This window comes from Notothenia rossii (genome assembly GCF_949606895.1).
Source record: "Notothenia rossii genome assembly, chromosome: 8".
Lineage (NCBI taxonomy): Eukaryota > Metazoa > Chordata > Actinopteri > Perciformes > Nototheniidae > Notothenia > Notothenia rossii.
This window is the reverse complement of record NC_136906.1, coordinates 66,286,264-66,304,785: the sequence shown is the minus strand read 5'-3', so window position 1 is coordinate 66,304,785 and position 18,522 is coordinate 66,286,264. Positions and strand designations below refer to the sequence as shown.

Here is an 18,522-nt window from a genome sequence, read left to right as displayed (position 1 = left end):
TGTAGCTCTACATAGCTTTTTTATGATTGTCATACAACCAACTCATTTGGACTATATTCTTTGCTCAACCTCCTATTTGCTTTAATAAGCAAACAACTCTGATTTTGAGCAGCATCAAAAAGCGTACAGACAAAGTTAGCAGCTGGTGAAGACGGTTAAAAAAAACTGCTTAGATCCTGATATTCTCCATAGGACTGGGTGGAAATACAAATATATCAAAGAAAAACTGAATATTGGACTTACATTCATCGGGAACCACGACTCAAATTGAATGTTGGCGTTCCTTCATGGCTCGAACACGTAAGCCGCGATGTTGATGTTCCTCTCGGCTGGTTTGAAGGTCTTCAGCCCCCTGGTAAAATACGTTAAAATTGATTTGTCAACACTGGAAGGCCGCATATGTCAAATAAAAGCAATTACTATGGTTAATATAGCAGATGCTTTTGTCAAGAGTGACTTTCAATAAGTGCAATAAACTTCTACCATAAAACAAAAGCTTAAACAAAAAGGTTTTCAGAATCCTTAATAGCAGAATATTTTGGATTTCCCCAAGGGGATATTAGGTTTGGGACAGCTGCAATGTAGAATACAAAAAAAAGCTTTTGTAAACATAATAAGTTAAAGTTTGAAATGCTTCGGTGATTCAGTACAATGATTTAAAATAGGACTATGTCACTTTTTTTTTTACAGTAAATACAGTTGCCATAAAGTCATAAGTACAGGATAATGGTTCATGCTACAACTTGCAGTATCATAAAGTCAATAAACCACCTTATCCCGGCTTATAGAGCGATATCAAGCTAAAGATGCCAACATTTGATACAGGTCATACAAGACCAAGCATACCTGTTCAATAATTGAGATGTGGTGTAATAGTATGTGATTTTAATTTATTGATAATAAATTGTGTCATTATATAACAAGTTATTACGGTATTGGTAGTAAACAAACTAAAAGAAAGGCCATTTGGCCAGAGAGCACAAAGGTCATGCTGGGGTTCAGGGTTTGAACAGAACATGAAGGGAGCACCAGAGTCTCTCTACCAGGAGCAGGAGTGGTGAAATAAAAAACCTGAACACACCTTTGAGCAGACTAACGTCCAAATGTTGCCCACTGCCTCAATCCTAAGCACAACACAGAGATACGCTTTTTACTCAAAAGACAATTTCAGTGTCATCAATTTAAGCGTTGTACTTATTGGATGGAAGACTGCCACAAGATAAAGTTATAAACCTAAACCACAACAACGACGGACAAGCTTTGGCTGACCTCACCGTAAGTCATCGTCTAGCCGGTGTGGTATTCCTTTCCTATGTACATGTATTGAGAAAACCGATGACTAACAGATGGTGGACCAATCAAATGAGTCATTTGAGTTGTAAAGCTATGACATATACACATCATTGTCTCCGCTGGTGTGTGTTTAAGGGGTCTCCTGTTGGCATTACCATCCCACTGACTCCCCAAGTATGACTCACAGGCTTGTTACCCCCCAAAAAACGCAGACTTTAGTGCGCTGGCTTGTCTTTATGCAGTAGCAGGGAAATCTGGTGCGATGCTGCTTGGTATCTGGGGTTTGTCCGACTCGTCTAGCCAGTCCTAAGCAGTGGGATTCTGAGTGTATGAGTATGTGGTCAAATGGTCAACTCAGAGGAACCATGATAAAATCTTAAATAAACAAAAATGGTGTTCGGTAAAAACAACAGTCTCCTGATCCCTGCTCGTCTAGAAGAGGTTTACCACTACAATTGCACGTTCTACTGTGACAGAAACAGCAGGCAGGAATGTAACCCACATTACCGGACAAAGAGGACATATTCCTCCGGATTGCTACCAGCATGTGTTTTTGTTTTCATCCTTTGGTCTGTAGCTGCATTCCTTTCCCGTGTGTTGTGCGAGACGGAGAGATTGCCGGAGAATGACTCACTAAAACCTGACCCAGCAGTGAGCTAACCACTGGAGGACGCTTGGAGTAAAAGTGAACTTTGATGGTGATGGTTGGGATCATGTCTAGGAATCCCCAGACAGTGTGGAATAGTGCGATAAGTATGCGTGGGATGACATAATTCCTGTTCACCAGTCCAGTCCATATGGTGGTTTGTGTTCGGCCTCCTCATAAAGACCCACAACCCATTACAGAGTCTCTCCACACAACCTTGATAGGATAAATGGAAATAGATGCTCAACCCCCAAAAAGTCATTCATTCATTTTGAAGAAATAGTAATCCAACTAAATGTGTCAACAAAAAAAAACAAAAAAATCTGAGGAATGATGAATTGACAATTCGATATCTAAACTCAAGACTTCCTGGACTTTCCTTGAGCATTAAATATACACGGCCTGGTCGCTTTATTTCTACGACCATAAGTCTAGTTCAACACCACAGCTACATAGTTAAATGTACAACTATTTAACCATTTGAATCCAAACTAACACTTTCTTATCGGATTGCACATGAGTCTCTTATAATGTGGCCACTGAGAGTACATTTTTATTTACCATGATCCTCTGGAAATGTATAAGATGTTGAGTGTTGCTGCTTGTGTTGATATTCAGTCAATTGGGAGCAGACATTGTTTGTTATGCAGCATCACCTGCTGGCTTAATGGAGAACTGCCAATATTACAGTAATTAACAAAAGATAAGAGTAAAGCGGTAGCAACATAAAAACAGAACAGATCCTTAATGACATGAGAACAACCAAATATTCACTTGAAAGGTAGAAAGTAAACTTAAATATACCAAATGAAGTTAAAGTTGTAATCACTAAGTTGTGCCACACACACTGGACATTTCTTTAACGAGGTGACGAGTCACTTGGTAAAAAAAACTATTACAAATGACTGTTTTATCTCAGTTTTCCTTAACTTGACTTTTGAGATAAGCTAGAATGCAATGCAACAGAGTCACCATGAAGGACTGTGGGAAAGTGTGTGACGGCTCAGCAACTAGCCCTTGTCCTAAAATAGTTTCACAATAGCTATAAAGACATCTCATTGCCTTATTGGATCATGGAGAAGCCCAAACAGCCATTTAGGGTTTGGATCGCTAAAACATCACTGTGACAAATGTATGAATGAAGACATTGCAGTCAGAGCTTGGTTCTGCTTGGACAACAGATACTGAGGAGCTTTATCATTAACATACAGTACATGGGCCTTTTACGGTACATCTGCTTGAGCAGCACTATGGAGCTTTATTGAAACTAATATTTAAAACAAGGGCTTACATATTGCTGATTCAAGCCCACTTTTATGTAAAACCTAAATAATTCCCTCTTTCACAGATAAAGTGACGTTAAAATTAATTGCATGCGGCTTTTCCACAGCGACAACTGACTATAAGAGGAAAAGAAAAGAAAGACAGGAGGTGAGAGCATGGGAGGGTGCATTAACATGAATTATGTATTCATTCGAGTATAATAGTGAGTTTAGGCAGGGACGACGTTATTCTAACTTAATGTGTAAAAAACTTTATATTCATCTCCAGCATAATGAATCAAGAAAGTTTGCATAAGTAGACACAGTCACCTGGGCGTCTGACTTAAAGCCAAATATTTACCAAGTTTGGACATTGTACAAAATTATTCTTGCTATGCAAACTGGTGGGCAAAAGAAACATAGTGAAATACCAGACCCCATGTTTGGGTACGGGGCCTCCAGCGGTTGAGTGAGCTTTGACCTAAAATAGGTCTGAGAATGTGGATATGCTCCATGAATAGAGATAAAACAGACTACGGAGGGGGGGAAAAATCAAGAAGATAAAATAACTTAAGGGTCTGCAAATAAATCTTCAGAGCATGAAAATGAATGGTGTGCGGTTTGCAGAGGGCATGGGAAAATATGCACTGACAGGTTTACAGTTATTCTGAATGGTAATGCAATCATGTTAGCAAAATGAATCTGAAAGGGGTCCTGTAATTTGAAAAAATGACAGGTAATGTGCGGGTCTTTTCAAGATGAGTCCAGGCAAGCGGCAACAGCAAGCAAAAAAGTTTTCTTTTTTTATGGTAGGCCTATGTATTTTTGTATCGTCTACAAAACACCGTTATTTTTCAAGTGTTATGGTTACTTACACAGATAATTTTATTTTTTCCCCAGGCAAGTGTTAGGCACAATTTCCAGATTATTAAACAAAGCAATTATGTATAAACTTCATGTCCTACATTTGACTATTGTGTTGGTCTTTACAGGATGACTTTATAAGACAATTGTCTTTGAATCAGTCGGCCTGTGGGAGGACAATCAAAAGTTTTTCAGATGCTAAGGGGATTCAAACGTGTATTCAAATATGATACTATTAGACAACTATTTAATAAGGTGAATTTCTTAGATAAGGTCAGTGAATGTAGACACCTGCTATTACTACCCTTCCCCACTAGAGGGTGCACGACCCAGGCTGAAGTAACCAGAAAGACCAACTGATTTGAGATCTCTAATAATCCCATCTCATATATAAAACACATTTTTCAACAACAAACACCAACGAAGACACCATACCAGCTATGTCTCCAGTGTAGATGCCTTAATGAAGGAACAACTGGCGACAATATTAAAGCCAAGTCTTTCCAGCATCATACGAGAAGTGCTCATATTGACGCGATCAGGAAACACAACTAGTACACATGTTTATAGTTTCACAGCTGATGTGTGGTGCATCCCACTGAGCGCAGTTGTGATCTGGGCTCCCCCTGCGGTCCCTCCTCCATCAAACGTCAGAAAGTAGCGGTATAAAACACGTGAGGCCACAGCAAGCGCTCAGAGTCGCTTTACCCCGTGAACCTGACAGCCTGCGGTCTGCCTCCGCACGCACACACAATAACGCGGCACTACATTTTAATGAGAAAGAAAAGAGGAGAAATATGCCAAGCCGTGGGACGACTTAAATCTAGTGGATTGAGCAATAGAATGCAAATAAAACTGTGTGTGTTTCTACACATACATTTGTGCCGGATACATTCATATGCGGGATAGTTTCTGTTGTTCGGGACTTTGAATTGAGTAATGCCTAATGGGCAAACACACACTTGGATTTCTGCTTATAACAAAGGGAACTGCCGCAAGAAAACGAATTAAGTGAGGATTTTTTTCATCATTAGTTCCAAAGAAAGTTGAAACTAACATCAAACGGGCATTAGAGTTTAACTTTACGACTTATTTACACTGACATTGGCCGTTTGTGTATCTGCATATTTTCATTACCGGGCGAACCAAATGCAGAGAGAAAAATGCATTTGGGAAAGGCTTTGCTGTTTGTCCTCCTCCTCAACTGCGCGACTTTGAGCTCATCTCTTTCAACTTGTGCCACTGTGGATATCGACCACGTAAAAAGGAAGAGGGTCGAGGCGATACGAGGTCAGATTTTGAGCAAACTCCGACTGACAAGTCCTCCACACTCCCTCGGACCGAGTGAAGTCCCTTATCAGATCCAAGCGTTGTATAACAGCACCAAGGAGCTTCTGGAGGAGCTGCGGAGGGACCGGCAGCAGAGCTGCGGTCAGGACAACACAGAGACAGAGTACTATGCCAAGGAGATATACAAATTCAACATGGTCTACGGACCGCCAGAAAGCAGTAAGTACGACGATATAAGTATGAGGAAGTTATGATTGTATCACTTTCTTTTTTAATGACAGTAATCAACGTGAATGTACTGCGTAATTACGCGCCAAATTAAAGCCATCTCAAAAAGTTGCTGCCAAGCATAAATATGAATGGCTGATTTTAATGCTGCACCCTAAAGAGCCCCTATCCATAAGGTAAAACATTTAAAATCCTACAAGTATATAACCTATCCAGATTTACAAAAGGTGCAAACAGTCTTCATTTCAAAAGTTTAACTCTTCGAGAGGAGATGTTTTCTACTAAATGTTACGTTTATTTTCAATATAATCAAGCCTTCAAAGTTCCACATCACAGGCGTGGGAGTTGCAGAGTAGACCTTTCCAGACTAGTTGTGATGTCACACATCTTGTAGTTACACGTGTTCAACTCAGACTTGTGAATGTGAAGTTGAATGTTTGTCAAACTCTGTACATAAATTATCCTGCAGCTCAGGCATCCAGGTGAGGAAACAATAGGGAGTGGGACCTGATATAAATATGAATAATGAACCTACATTCTCTTTAAAAAAACAGAAGACGGTTTTTGATACTGAAAGTTGAACTTGTTGGAGGATGTGCATTGTTACTGCAGTGCTCACCAACCTGTTTTAACTCTACTGTTCCAGGAAAGTGGCTCCTCACTCCCTTCTTCCTCCTCTGTTTTTTTTTTCCCTAAGTGGACTCTGTCCTTCTCCCCATATGTTCCCACTTCCTTTCCAGTCAGTCCCAAATGAGAGGGACATCTGCCCAGGCTGATGGGGATGCCTGTAGGAGAATGAGTAGGAAAAGTTAAGCGAGGTGGACAGGAAAGAAAATTGAGATGATGGAAGGACCTCCCTATTAGTCTGGAGTCTCTGTACGGGAGGAAAGGGGTCCCATACTCTGACACGTCACTACCACCCACATCCCAATCGAGATGGAGATTAAAGTGACCCCACTTCCTGTCTTGGCCAGTGAATAACCCACATGGGTGGCCCATGAGCATGAGATCACTTACCCTGCTCAGGTCTAACGTTGCTAAATTGAGTGTGAAACTGACTGGCATCCATCCTCTTAAACCTGAATATTTCCACTGTGCTGCATTGCACTGCTTGGTTAAAAATGTGATTTGTTTTTGTTTATGAATTATTTAGTAAAGGCCTGTGAGATTCACATTCTTGTGATTTGTGCTAAACTTTATTTGGCACAACTATTTCCTCCTATAGAAATAAAAGCCAGGAACTGGAAGTGGAAAACCTTTGCCGAGGGGGACATGTGTCAGCACTTGAAGCAGATTCATACAGCATGTGGTCCGACTGAGTTTGGATTACGGAGAAAGTAGAATAGGATAAATTCTGTGCGTGAGTAAAAGCCAAAGAGGGCCTCTTGGTTCAGAGCAAAGCCAAGACCATTGCATCACAGTCCCTTTGAAATCAACAGGTGCTTCTCAAAAGACCTCTTTTCCCTCAGCAAGGTTCTGTTTTGAATCTCACAAAATAGTGCTGACAAAAATGGCAGGCAGTAGGTGCCCAGAGTTGATGTGGTGGTTTCATTTCTGGATTCAGTCACTGATGGGTTTTATATCGCAAGAAATATCTGCATTAAACTACTTTTTTCTAGCAGTTGGGTAAAGATTGTAGTTTGCTTTTACATTAAGTCCTTCCTGCCTGAAGAAAAACAAATAGAAAAAAAGGCAAAATCGTCAATATATCTGCGTAAGTGCTGGGCTGACATACGTGTCTGAATGTGTGTGCATTACTCACTATATACTTCTCAGATACTTAAAATGTAGACCAGCTATTAATATTCTCCAATTTTTACTTAATCCTAAATTGGCATGGCAGTGTGTATTTTTTACGTGTCTTATCTGATCTCATACTTGGAAATATGCATGTTGTCAATACCCTGTATACCTACATGCATAAACTACTCACTGATGCTGGTTAATGTGATTTTCATGAGTAGGAGTAGGAAAGAGGAACAGTTTAGAGTTCAAGAGTTTTTCGTTGTTGTGTTAAACTCCTATTTTACCCTGGTTTTTTTTTCTTCCTCATACAACATTCTTTTTAAATGCTGCTTTCAGAACTTTTGTTCGCATCAACAGCCCCACGTCAAATAATGTTCAGATATCATTTACAGTATTCAAATAAAAAATTAAAAAATCAGTTTGGTGGAATTAGGGAAATATCATGGTTTGGATTTAAATATTGACTTTTTTGATAATGTGTGAATTTTGACTTGATCAATAATACCTACTTCATTTACGTTATTAAAGCTTATTTGTCACAGTGACAATAATAAACACATTGGTCAAGAGATTGATCAATATCATGCCTGAGAAGAAACATTGTCTTTACAATCATGGCACTCTTTAATTGTCTACCATGTTAGAAATGGATGATTTATTGACACATCCTTCCACACCAACCATTTCTCCTCCCATTTTGCCCCCATCATAATTAACATGGCTGATGGGTTTAGGGCAGTGTTTCTCAAACTTTTTCATACCAATACCATACTCGCGGACCACCTAACTCCACATCCAAAATCACATCGTTTTTCTAGAACAAACTACAAATCGCCTGAAAATGGTACAAACAAGTGGCAACATGTGTGATGAAGGTGTTGCACTGGGCTATATCATGCAATCGAAAGCTGAAACTTAAGCTCGCTCCATTGCGGAGATATTCCCGCGAGAGTGCGGAAAACTTAAATGTATTTATTTATTTCAAATGTTAAATGTTACCAATATACTCACGAACCACTAGGGGGCGCTCACGGACCACCAGTGGTCCGCGGACCACACTTTGAGAAGCACTGGTTTAGGGTTAGGTCAAGGGTTATTCTTTGCACTGAGCTTATGCTAACAGGCTGATGGTTCTAGCTTTATATTTATTCTACAGACATTAGTGCTATCAATGTTCTCCTCTAACCCCACAAGAACGTTTTGAACTTTTCCTTTAAGATCCGGTAGAAACAGTAGTCTGGAAGTATTATAAAGACACAGACAATTTAGTTTGTTGTCCCTTGTGGTATATGACAGGACCTGAAGTCTATAGCTCTGTGGGATAAAGTTTGACTTTGAGCCAGTGACATCAGTCTCTTTCCCTTTGTTATTGTGGGCTAACACACACTCACTTTTGATGGTTTTTAATCGTAAACTGTTGACCTGTAGTGGATCTGAGGCAGTTCTGTGGACCAACATAAATCCGTGACAGGTGCAAATGAAGCAGAAAGCTGTTGGAAGGCTGGCAAATTACTACATTGAGAAGCTGGACTGCAATCATCGGAAAGATTTCCTTTTATAGCATGGCACGCATACAGAATCTGGCATATGTCAATGACGGAGGTTGGGTTGTGGAGAAGTCATCATGGTCAGAAAGGGGTTTGGGGCCAACAAGTTGTCAGTGGCCCAGAGGATAGCAGGGTTTTTGATACGCAGGGACGTGAAGTTAAAAATATAGCTTTTTCAATTACAACATTTATATTTCCACCAAAAATAGGCAAAATGTTTAAGAGAAACTCTGAGGAATTTTGATAAGGCAGGCATGCATTGTGGGCTGATAAACTTTGTGCCAGCCATTAAAGAGTCCCAATATCATAGGTGTGAAGGAGTATATACATCCTTGATACATTACATTTTTAATTGAGAATTCATGTCATTATTTTCATACCAAAGACTGGCTTATTTCTGAAGCAATTTGATCAAGTCAAGAAGGGAATAAACCAACCATTGCCAAAAACATTACTCAGCCACTTAAGTGTTCTTCAATTGTGCGTTGTGGATGGAGAAAGGCTTTAACAGTGAGAGTTATTAAATTAAGCTATAACTAGTGGTGAATTACTAAATAAGCCGATCAAAAAATAGCCAAATAATTGTTCAAATTTGAGCTCCTTAATTTTGAGGAATGCTCTATGTTGCTTTGTATGTTTGCTATTGATATGTTTCGGCTTTGGGGCGTTGATGAAAATAATTGATTTCATCCCAGGTTTTAGTACATTTGGAAAGGCATACTATTTTCTGACATATAATAATATATAATAGACAAAATGAAAAAGTAATTTAATAGAGAAAATAGCTGGCAGATTAATAATACAACTTTTTTGTTTTATGGTGGCACATTCTCCCTAAGTATAAGTAATTATTGTATGGAGGAGAAATTACATATTTAAACCAAAAAATGAAGGATGGCTGAATTGCTTAGGTTTCAGGGTTCTAGTTTAGTGCATGCTGGCTCACTGTTATAGTTTACTGGAACACTCTAATCCATTGTGAATGTTTTTGTCAAATCTGCCTCTCAAAATGTCTGCTATGCTTTTCTCCTACATGAAAACTTTTCATTCAAGCTGTTAGTCATAACGCAAATATGTGATTATGCTGTCCAGAGGTCATATAGCATTTGGGGTCTGTATTTAGGACATCAACTGCTTTTTATTGCACATGCCTTGACGAGAATTTACAAGCCTGATCTCTCACACACACCTTATAATTTGTTGTCTTTGTTCCAGACGATCTTCTTTACTGCCCAAAAGGCATCACCTCTAAGGTTTTCCGCTTCAACGTCTCTGCCATGGAAAGGAACTCTACCAACCTTTTCAGAGCGGAGTTTCGAGCTCTGAGGGTGCCAAACTCAAGCTCCAAGAGGAACGAACAGCGGATCGAGCTCTACCAGGTGCGTAAAGGTACCGTTTCCTTGTCCTTCTACCAAGATAAAAGGCCAAGCTCAGTACAGGCAACAAGGAGCTTCAAAATCTATTTTTCCTGAAATGGGATCTTTGTTACTAACTAGTTGATATTTTGTGTGTTACATATATTACGTAAGCTGGTTAGTTGTTAACCACGATTGCAGGCCCTTATAAACAAACAGAGCCAACTATAATGAAACCAAAAGCCAAAATGCTCAGCAGGCCTGCACAATGTTAGTAGAACCGAGACAGGGGTACTCTTAACTCAGCGCTGGCTGCCCAGATCTAATAAAGTTCTCATTTTGGTTATGTAGAGGTCTTTACCATCAAACCACAAAACCGTTTGAAACGTTAATTAAGCTGTTAAAAAAAGGCCCTGGTCTGCTGAGTGATACAATGATACACTCTACAAGTTGTAGTCAATGTTGTCACGTCCCTGTTCTTTAGTATTAATATCCCCGGCATTAAGTAGCCAATTCAAAGGAAAAAATACTGAGATAAAACACAACCAGGCACAACTTACAGACACTCTGGTCAGGATTGATGTCAAGATAATGCCAAACAGAGAATTATGCCAAAGGCAACTGCCAACATTAACTTTAACAGCAATGTTTGGACCAAGCTAAATACTAAATCACATTTCAGAAAACACACAGAACAACCACCATTATGATATCTATGATCTTTTTTTGTAATGTGATTTTGTAATGCTTTTAACTAATCGTCTGTTCTTATGTGAAATTTACTGTATGATTAAATATAGCTGTTTGGCAGCTATTTGTTTAGCAAACAAGCTTTGGAAAACTGACAATGCCCTACCTGGCAAAGAAACAACATGGAACAGAGACAAGGCTAGCATTTAGTTTGCTAGCTCGAGAAGAAAGTTGCTAGTAAGCTAAAGAGCCAGATACAGTATTCTCCCCCAAGGAAAGACAAACAGAGCAAAAAGAAGACTGAACATTGGACTTACATTCATCAGGTGGATACAAACATGACTCCAATTCAATGTTAGTGATGCTTTTTTCTGCAGAATGTGTACAGTATGTAGGCAGTGGCTTCCAAACATGCTAACATGTAAGTCAGGCAGTCTGTGCGCAAGCAGGAAAAAACCTGCCAGATTTAAAAGCTCAGCTTATCTCCTGGGTGTTTTGAATTATTTTTGCTAGTCAGTCCTCTGCTAGGTTGAAGGTGGGTGGAGTATATGGTCACCTGATTCCATTAACCAATCAGAAGGATAAGGGTTTAGCCTGTCCCGCCCAAACAGGTGCAACAAAGCTAGCAGTTGAGTAAGGGATATATCAATCAAGCTCTGTCTGAGACAACCAAACAATTTATCTACAAACCCTTATTATGCATCGCAAAAAAGCTCTATATATTCTTGATTTAAAAAATGGCCTCATTATCCAAGTTCTTACCTTAAGGGATGTATTTTCTGTCGGTCAGGTTCCAACATGCACACAGTATGATAGCATAATAATTATGAGCGTATTAGCAGGCTGATGTTTGCATCTACCGAAAAGCAAAGTTAATATATTATTATAATTGCTTTACAGATCGTGAGGCCAAACGAACACATTAGGAAACAACGGTACATTGCAGCCAAGAACGTGCTGACCAAAGGAACTCCAGAGTGGGTCTCCTTCGATGTGACTGAAACCGTGCGGGAGTGGTTGACAAACAGAGGTGAGACTGAGGTCACTGTCATGTGTTGTTTCTTAAAGCTATCAGTAATCCTAATTACTAACCCATGTTTTGAATTGTGGGTTTTGAGTTTTAAAAAGGGAGACTTGACTTTCCTTTGTTTGCCATCAGGAAGCAATCTTGGTTTGGAAATCAGTGTGCACTGTCCCTGCCACACCTTCAACCCAAATGGTGACATAATTGACAATGAGAACGAGGTGCTGGAGGTGAAGTTCAAAGGTGAGCTTCACCAACTGTTCATGTAATTATTTGTATGCGTTGTGTTTGTCTGTCTTTTGATCCAATGTCTGTAAATGTTAATGTGTTCTTGCTATCATACCATCCTAAAGAAGCAATGGATATGTATGTGGTCCTTAGCCTTACAATTGACACGTTTTTTTTTTCTTTCTTTTTTTTTTTTAATATGCACTTATTTTGGTACACAATCCCAGATCATTTGTATTTTTCTCACTTTGGGGAGCTTGGTACAGTATGGTATAATTAGAGGTAAGGTTGATGATTGTCTTTATGTTGTTGCCTTGGTCAACTTTCCCCTCAGTGGCTTTAGAATAAACTTGCAATGAAAATATATTGGAAAAAAGGCAGTTTTTTTCTCAATGTTTTCATTTCTACATTGTGTAAAAGAATGACAGCTTTATAGCCAATAATTTTCGCAAAATTGTATGCTCGGATTCAGGGAAATTACGAAAGAAAAAAAGCCCCTACAGTACATGTGTTATTTTAAGTACATGATATCTATAATTAAGGCGTGGATGGAGATGACGAGCAGAGTCGCTTGGATCTGGATCACCTGAAGAAGAAAAAGGACCGGTACCTGCCTCACCTTATCCTCATGATGATCCCCCCCCACCGCCTGGAAACTCAGACCACACGCCGACGCAAGAGAGCGCTGGACACAAACTACTGTTTCTCGTAAGGATAAGTACATCATTTTAAGCAATAGTGAGAATTTAGTCTGAAGCCAGTTTATGTAACTTCCTGTGAAATTGTTTATAGGAATAGCTTGTGATAATGATTTTTTAACTTAAACACTTTATATCCCAAATATATGCTGCTATATACGCTGAGACATACTGTAACTGGTAGCCCATACAAATAGCCAAGAAGATATGATGAGCACCATTACGGCAATACATTTGGTGACTAACTACGCTATTATTGTGCAACCTTTTCACAGAAACACGGAGGAGAACTGCTGTGTACGTAAGCTCTACATTGATTTCCGGCGTGACTTGGACTGGAAGTGGATCCATGAGCCGAGTGGTTACGATGCCAACTACTGCTCCGGGCCCTGCCCATACCTGAGGAGCTCAGATACAACACACAGCTCGGTATGAAACATCGATATGGGATGAAGTAAATAGGAAACATTTCATTATAGCTATGAATAACCATGCAGATAGTTCTAATTTCTCTGCCTCCATCTACAATATAGGTCTTGTGGGGACTAAACAAATAGTTCCTATATTTCAAACAAGCACTTTTAGACAAGTAGACTGCAGTTTGAAGACGCAATCTCCCAGAAAATGTTAAAAATAATTTATATTAAAATTTGCTAAATTGTTTATTTGGTCATTATAAAAGTGGACCTATCATGCTATATTTGAATAATATAGTGTAGGACCATACCTATATGCATATTTATACTTTTTATTTTTCAAAATACCAAACATATCATGCATTTTAGCTATTCCTAATTTCGCTCAATTTAACAGTCTTTGCATGGGCTGATTCTGTGAGAACAGCACCATCTACAGGCCTGGCATATGTACTACAGCGTCTCCAGCGCTTTCGAACGGCAATGTCCGTGGCTGTCTCCTCCTGATTGGTGGAGTTGGCCCAATAGCCCTAGCGCCACTTTTGTGACGTCATAGAAGTGTTCAAGTCTGTATCAGATCCGTTGCAGCCCCTTTTTAAGAGATTTGGGTATGGAGGAAAATAGAGAGGGTTGTGTTTTCTGACACTTGGTGAGTTCCTTGGAACACCGGGGACACATATTCATGTATAAAAGACGTACAAAAGTGCATTTTGCATGATAGGTCCCCTTTAAGTCTTCTTGATGAATTCGCAGTGATGTATCTCAGTATTTACAGATATTGAGGGTTGAGTTTAACTAGCCAACATATTATGAAGACTCCATTACTCATGAGATAGTTCATATAATGCAATCTCTCCTGTGGTCTTTACAATAGATGCTGAGCCTGTACAACACTCTAAACCCCGAGGCATCGGCCTCCCCATGCTGTGTCCCTCAGGACCTGGAGCCCCTCACAATACTCTACTACTCTGGACGGACCCCCAAAGTGGAGCAGCTTTCCAACATGATCGTCAAGTCTTGCAAGTGTAGCTGAGAAGACCTGAAAGGCGAGGTAGTGTGGCAGGATTTGACCAGGAACTGACGAAAGAAACCCATGCTCGTTGACTTTTGGACTCTTAGCTGTGACAAATACTTAAACTGACCCTGTGGCATCATGGCTTAGATCTGAACACCACTGGAGGTCACACAGGATGCAGATATTCCTAAAAACTTGAGGTCATCACTTCTTTCCTTTCTTTTTGGGAGGTGATAATAAGTGGATATTTTTATCTTAAGAACTCCAAAACAAATGCAATCTTGCAATTTAAGAATTTCATTTTTCTCAAGTCAGAATAACAAACATCTTTTTGTTTCTTCTGGCCGCACCTATGAAATGTAGTGGTATTTGTTTTTTGATCACTTACAGAAATTGCCAGTAATTATTTTCCCCAGCAATGTAGCCATAAAACCCAGATTCTAATACTTCAAATGCAAGAGCTCGATCACCATTGGTTACCTCATTTGGCATTGATAGTTGTCTAAATCTTTCAAATTAAAACGTCAAATATTTTCTTCTAGATTTTTGAGGGTGGACAACATAATCCTAAAGGGAGCTGCTTCCTGGATAATGGATGAACAAGACTCATTTTGTGATATATTCTCTGCTTCAGAGTTCGAGCAAGTATTGCAAACAGCTTTAGTCTCTACATTGTCAGTAAAGCAGCTTTCATGCCTTTAGACTTCGGATGATATAGTTTATAGTCACAAATAAAGATTGTGCTCTACTGAACGGTTGAAAAGTCCCTTCAGGCTGGATTTTACCTTGACTTTGCCTTGAGTTCCCTTCCCTTCAAACAGTGAACATTATCTTCAAACACAAAAGGAGAAAGGACAGACTTGCTGCTGTATCCAAAGCCATAGCTGTGGTCAGGGAAAAGGAGAGCTGAGAGAATGCCTGCTGGATTTGCAATGGAAAGTGAATGAACAAAGAAGTTGAGCCAAGCTTTTCTTATTTTGGCCAGCCAGCAGCAATGGCCTATTTTTTTTTTTTTTTGCGGTGCATCTACAGTATTAGAATGGATGGAAGAAGAAGAGAAGGAGGAGGAGGAGACCTGTGAGGAAGAGAAGAACTGTGATGGAAACAAGCCATGAGCACTCTGCCATTCACTGGAAGTTCTCATCTCTAACAGGTTCAAATTATTTATGGGACATCAAAGAATATACTGGAAAAGAACATGTGTTATGCAACAGGTTTTTATGGGATTTCTTTTACATTAATAGCAGATTTGGTCTGTTATTTCACTTGTCATATAGTGATTGTTTCACTAACTGGGGCAAAAATTCACGTGTATCTCCATTGGTGGAAATACTTATATAATAGGGTATCGTTTCATTTCCTTGTGATTTAGACGCTTTTTGTCTATGTTTGTCTGTGATCCTGTATATATCTGCCCAAAGTCTCTATGACTATTGCCAGAAAGTTTAATACGAGCCCTTTTTCTCTGGCAATAATAGAAAATGGCATGCAGCCATTTAAAAAAAAATGATACTCAACTATCAACTCACCTGTCACTCCAGCCAGCGTCAAGGAATCACATGTGAAGTCAGGACCAGAAACACTGCAGTCTTTCATTCCCTCTGCTCCGTCTCTGTTTTTTTTGGTGCTCTTTAACAGTATAAAGCCCTAATGGAACAAAAAATGAAGAGGGAGGGGAAAATAAGTCTTTACATGGCTTGATGTACAGTTGATTTTTCTCAGAGGCAGGAGAACGATCCTAAATCCCTGTTCTGTTTGCCCACTCAGAGCCATCTTACCTTTAGATGACATTTAAGTGACGTTTTTGACAGTAATGTTGTTTGATTGACTTGTTGATCGTGATTGTTATTAAAAACAGACCATGCATAACCTGTATGAGCCATTTTTAAATCTTAGGAATCCCTCCAGCTTTGCATCCCATTAATGATATAATCAAATGTAATGGATCTGTTCAAACATTTAACAACTTGGGAACTGATGAATTTACCCACTGGTCCTGTCTGCCATGTTGAAATGCCATTTAAAATGCTATTTTCTCATAATGTTTTGGTTCCAACGAACATAATTCTTCTCACTTGAATCTCACCAGTCCCACCTGTTTCCTGCAGGCGCATGCAGAGGCTTTTTTTTTTTTCCAGAGCAATAAATTACAATTTCTCTTTCTATGGGATTGTTACTCAACTGCTTTCCCAGGCAAAAAGCAATTACTCTTATTTACAGTGCATATTAATGTGCAGAAGTCTCTTTCTTTCCTTATTGTTCATTAAATGGTTATTACTATAAATCTTAAATAAACCTGACAAATGTATTTTTCATTTGGCACCACTTCACTGACACACTATAATTCATCAGGAAGACCATTCCAATTAACCCTTTGACCTTTGCAAAAGAGCTGCTGAGCATCTGGAGCAATTAAAAGTATTACAGTAGTTAAACTCAATGCATCTTAACTCAAAAAGTACTCCGATTTTGAAAGTTAGAAACTCATGACCCTTTGTGATTGAATTCATACTTGTGACTGCAGAATTGATGTTGAATGTTAGAGGCATTAGTTTTTTTTATGAAGGTGAAAAATTGTCTGGCCCTGCCAAACCGTAACCCAAATATTGCTCTTAATAATAGTTCATTATGGGTCTATTTAGCATTAATAAAGCATTACTAAGGGTGGCTGACAGCACACATTTTAATATCATCTTCTCTAGTGGACTGGCAATCAGTGCACAGATTTTTGGGTGGCGCTGGTTTGAGCTAATATGGACTGACACATAGCCAGAGAGAATTCCCTTTCTCTGTGTTCCCGTTATTGTTCCCTGTCACAATCAATCAGAGATGAACCATGATGAAGATACAAAGACCAGAGGGCATGACGAGGTCTAAAAACAGGGGTCGGGCTTTAATGGCTTTGCAGACTGCCCTGTACAAACAAACACATTACTGGTAAAGAGCAGCCGTAGCTCATGCATGATTTACTTTTAACCTTCAGAAAAAGTCATGCCACTTACTTACACCTAAGTCCTCAAATATCCAGTAATAAAACCAAGGAACGATCTCTCAAGATTACATAACTGCTCTAAGTTAAATTTCACTGGTTGCTTTTACTGACCTAATACTTCATTAGGTCTGACCTAATACTTCATTATGTCAGTAACGGCAACCACAACTCGGTTTCAGTGGGTGGAATCGCAGTAAGAGTAAAATAATAAATCAAATACTTCCAGAATATCTTTTTCTGATGTCTGAAATTATAGCAGGCTGAGGGGTTAGCCATGGAAAGGCCTTTACTAACACAGGCAGCAGCTTGGATTTGGTCTTTCTATTCTTGCAAGGAGTCATTTTCGCTCACATAGTGGCTAGCCACATTGTTCAGTAAAACACAACACAGTCAGTGAAGCGCTCACAGTGAGGGACACACAGTCAAGCTGATGGGATGTGCTCAATTAAATGTGAGACGGAGGTGTTGTCTTAATATTTATGATTTGTTTTCATCAAGGAGGGACACTTCGCAATATGACAAGAAGGTGGTTCTTGAATCTCTTGCGAAACCTTAATCCAAGTAATTTTATCTCCTCCTGCCGCTCTTCTTTAATTGCACACTTCTTTCTTGGTCTTGGCTTTGATTGAGAGTAAAAAGACACTCAAGGATTGTTTGAAGATGCAGACACTGTTTGCTCCTTCTGGGGGCAAGTTGACCACCTCAACCTCTAACCTACTGTCAAGCTATTTCTAGCTCCGGGCTACTGGAAGAGCCATAATCTGATTTTAGTTCAGGGTCCGTTTCTGGGTTGGAGTCTGACTTTCTCAGAACTTGTGCTCTTCCAAGACTTACCAATGATGAATTGCATGACACGTAAATGCACAGAGGTTTGGAAAACTGCGTCTGCTGCTATTCCCTGAGCAGATTAACAGATGTGGAGGGGGGAACAAAAATTTAGAGGGGGAAGTGAGAGACAGACACAGACTGGGAAAGTGTGTGTGTGTGTGTGTGTGTGTGTGTGTGTGTGTGTGTGTGTGTGTGTGTGTGTGTGTGTGTGTGTGTGTGTGTGTGTGTATGTACACGAGAGAGAGAGAGAGAGAGAGAGAGAGAGAGAGAGAGAGAGAGAGAGAGAGACTGTTGCTGCAATAAAATCATCAGGTCACATAAGACCAGTTCTCAGGCCCCAGGGTGGAAAGATTTGTGTAATTTAGCAATAGGGAGAGCACGTACAAACACACACACACAC

General features: G+C 39.6%; 2 protein-coding genes across 2 annotated transcripts in view; one reads left to right on the top strand and one right to left on the bottom strand.

Moving 5' to 3' along the window:
* Positions 1-16,567, bottom strand: part of LOC307016916 (steroid hormone receptor ERR2-like) — an 83,219-nt gene extending 66,652 nt beyond the window's left edge. Inside the window, exons 1-2 of the mRNA XM_079646297.1 lie at positions 15,832-16,567; positions 244-352 (exon numbers count right to left, since the gene is read on the bottom strand). Coding sequence (XP_079502423.1) covers positions 244-245 — 2 coding nt within the window. The 5' untranslated portion in view covers positions 246-352; positions 15,832-16,567. The remainder of the gene's footprint in view (positions 1-243; positions 353-15,831) is intronic.
* On the top strand, positions 4,782-16,171 carry LOC307016917 (transforming growth factor beta-3 proprotein-like). The gene is made up of 7 exons (XM_079646299.1): positions 4,782-5,574; positions 10,092-10,255; positions 11,822-11,951; positions 12,081-12,188; positions 12,716-12,881; positions 13,147-13,300; positions 14,162-16,171. Exons 1-7 carry the CDS (start codon positions 5,229-5,231, stop codon positions 14,318-14,320), a joined length of 1,227 nt encoding a protein of 408 aa, XP_079502425.1. The 5' UTR covers positions 4,782-5,228; the 3' UTR covers positions 14,321-16,171.
* Positions 16,568-18,522: the final 1,955 nt, after the last annotated feature.

Bases quoted from the DNA above. Each gene is read 5' to 3' on its own strand.
- LOC307016917 (XM_079646299.1), top strand. From the start codon at position 5,229: ATGCATTTGGGAAAGGCTTTGCTGTTTGTCCTCCTCCTCAACTGCGCG. The intron at 5,575-10,091 runs GTAAGTACGACG...TCTTTGTTCCAG, and splicing joins CTACGGACCGCCAGAAAGCA to ACGATCTTCTTTACTGCCCA. The intron at 13,301-14,161 runs GTATGAAACATC...TCTTTACAATAG, and splicing joins CAGATACAACACACAGCTCG to ATGCTGAGCCTGTACAACAC.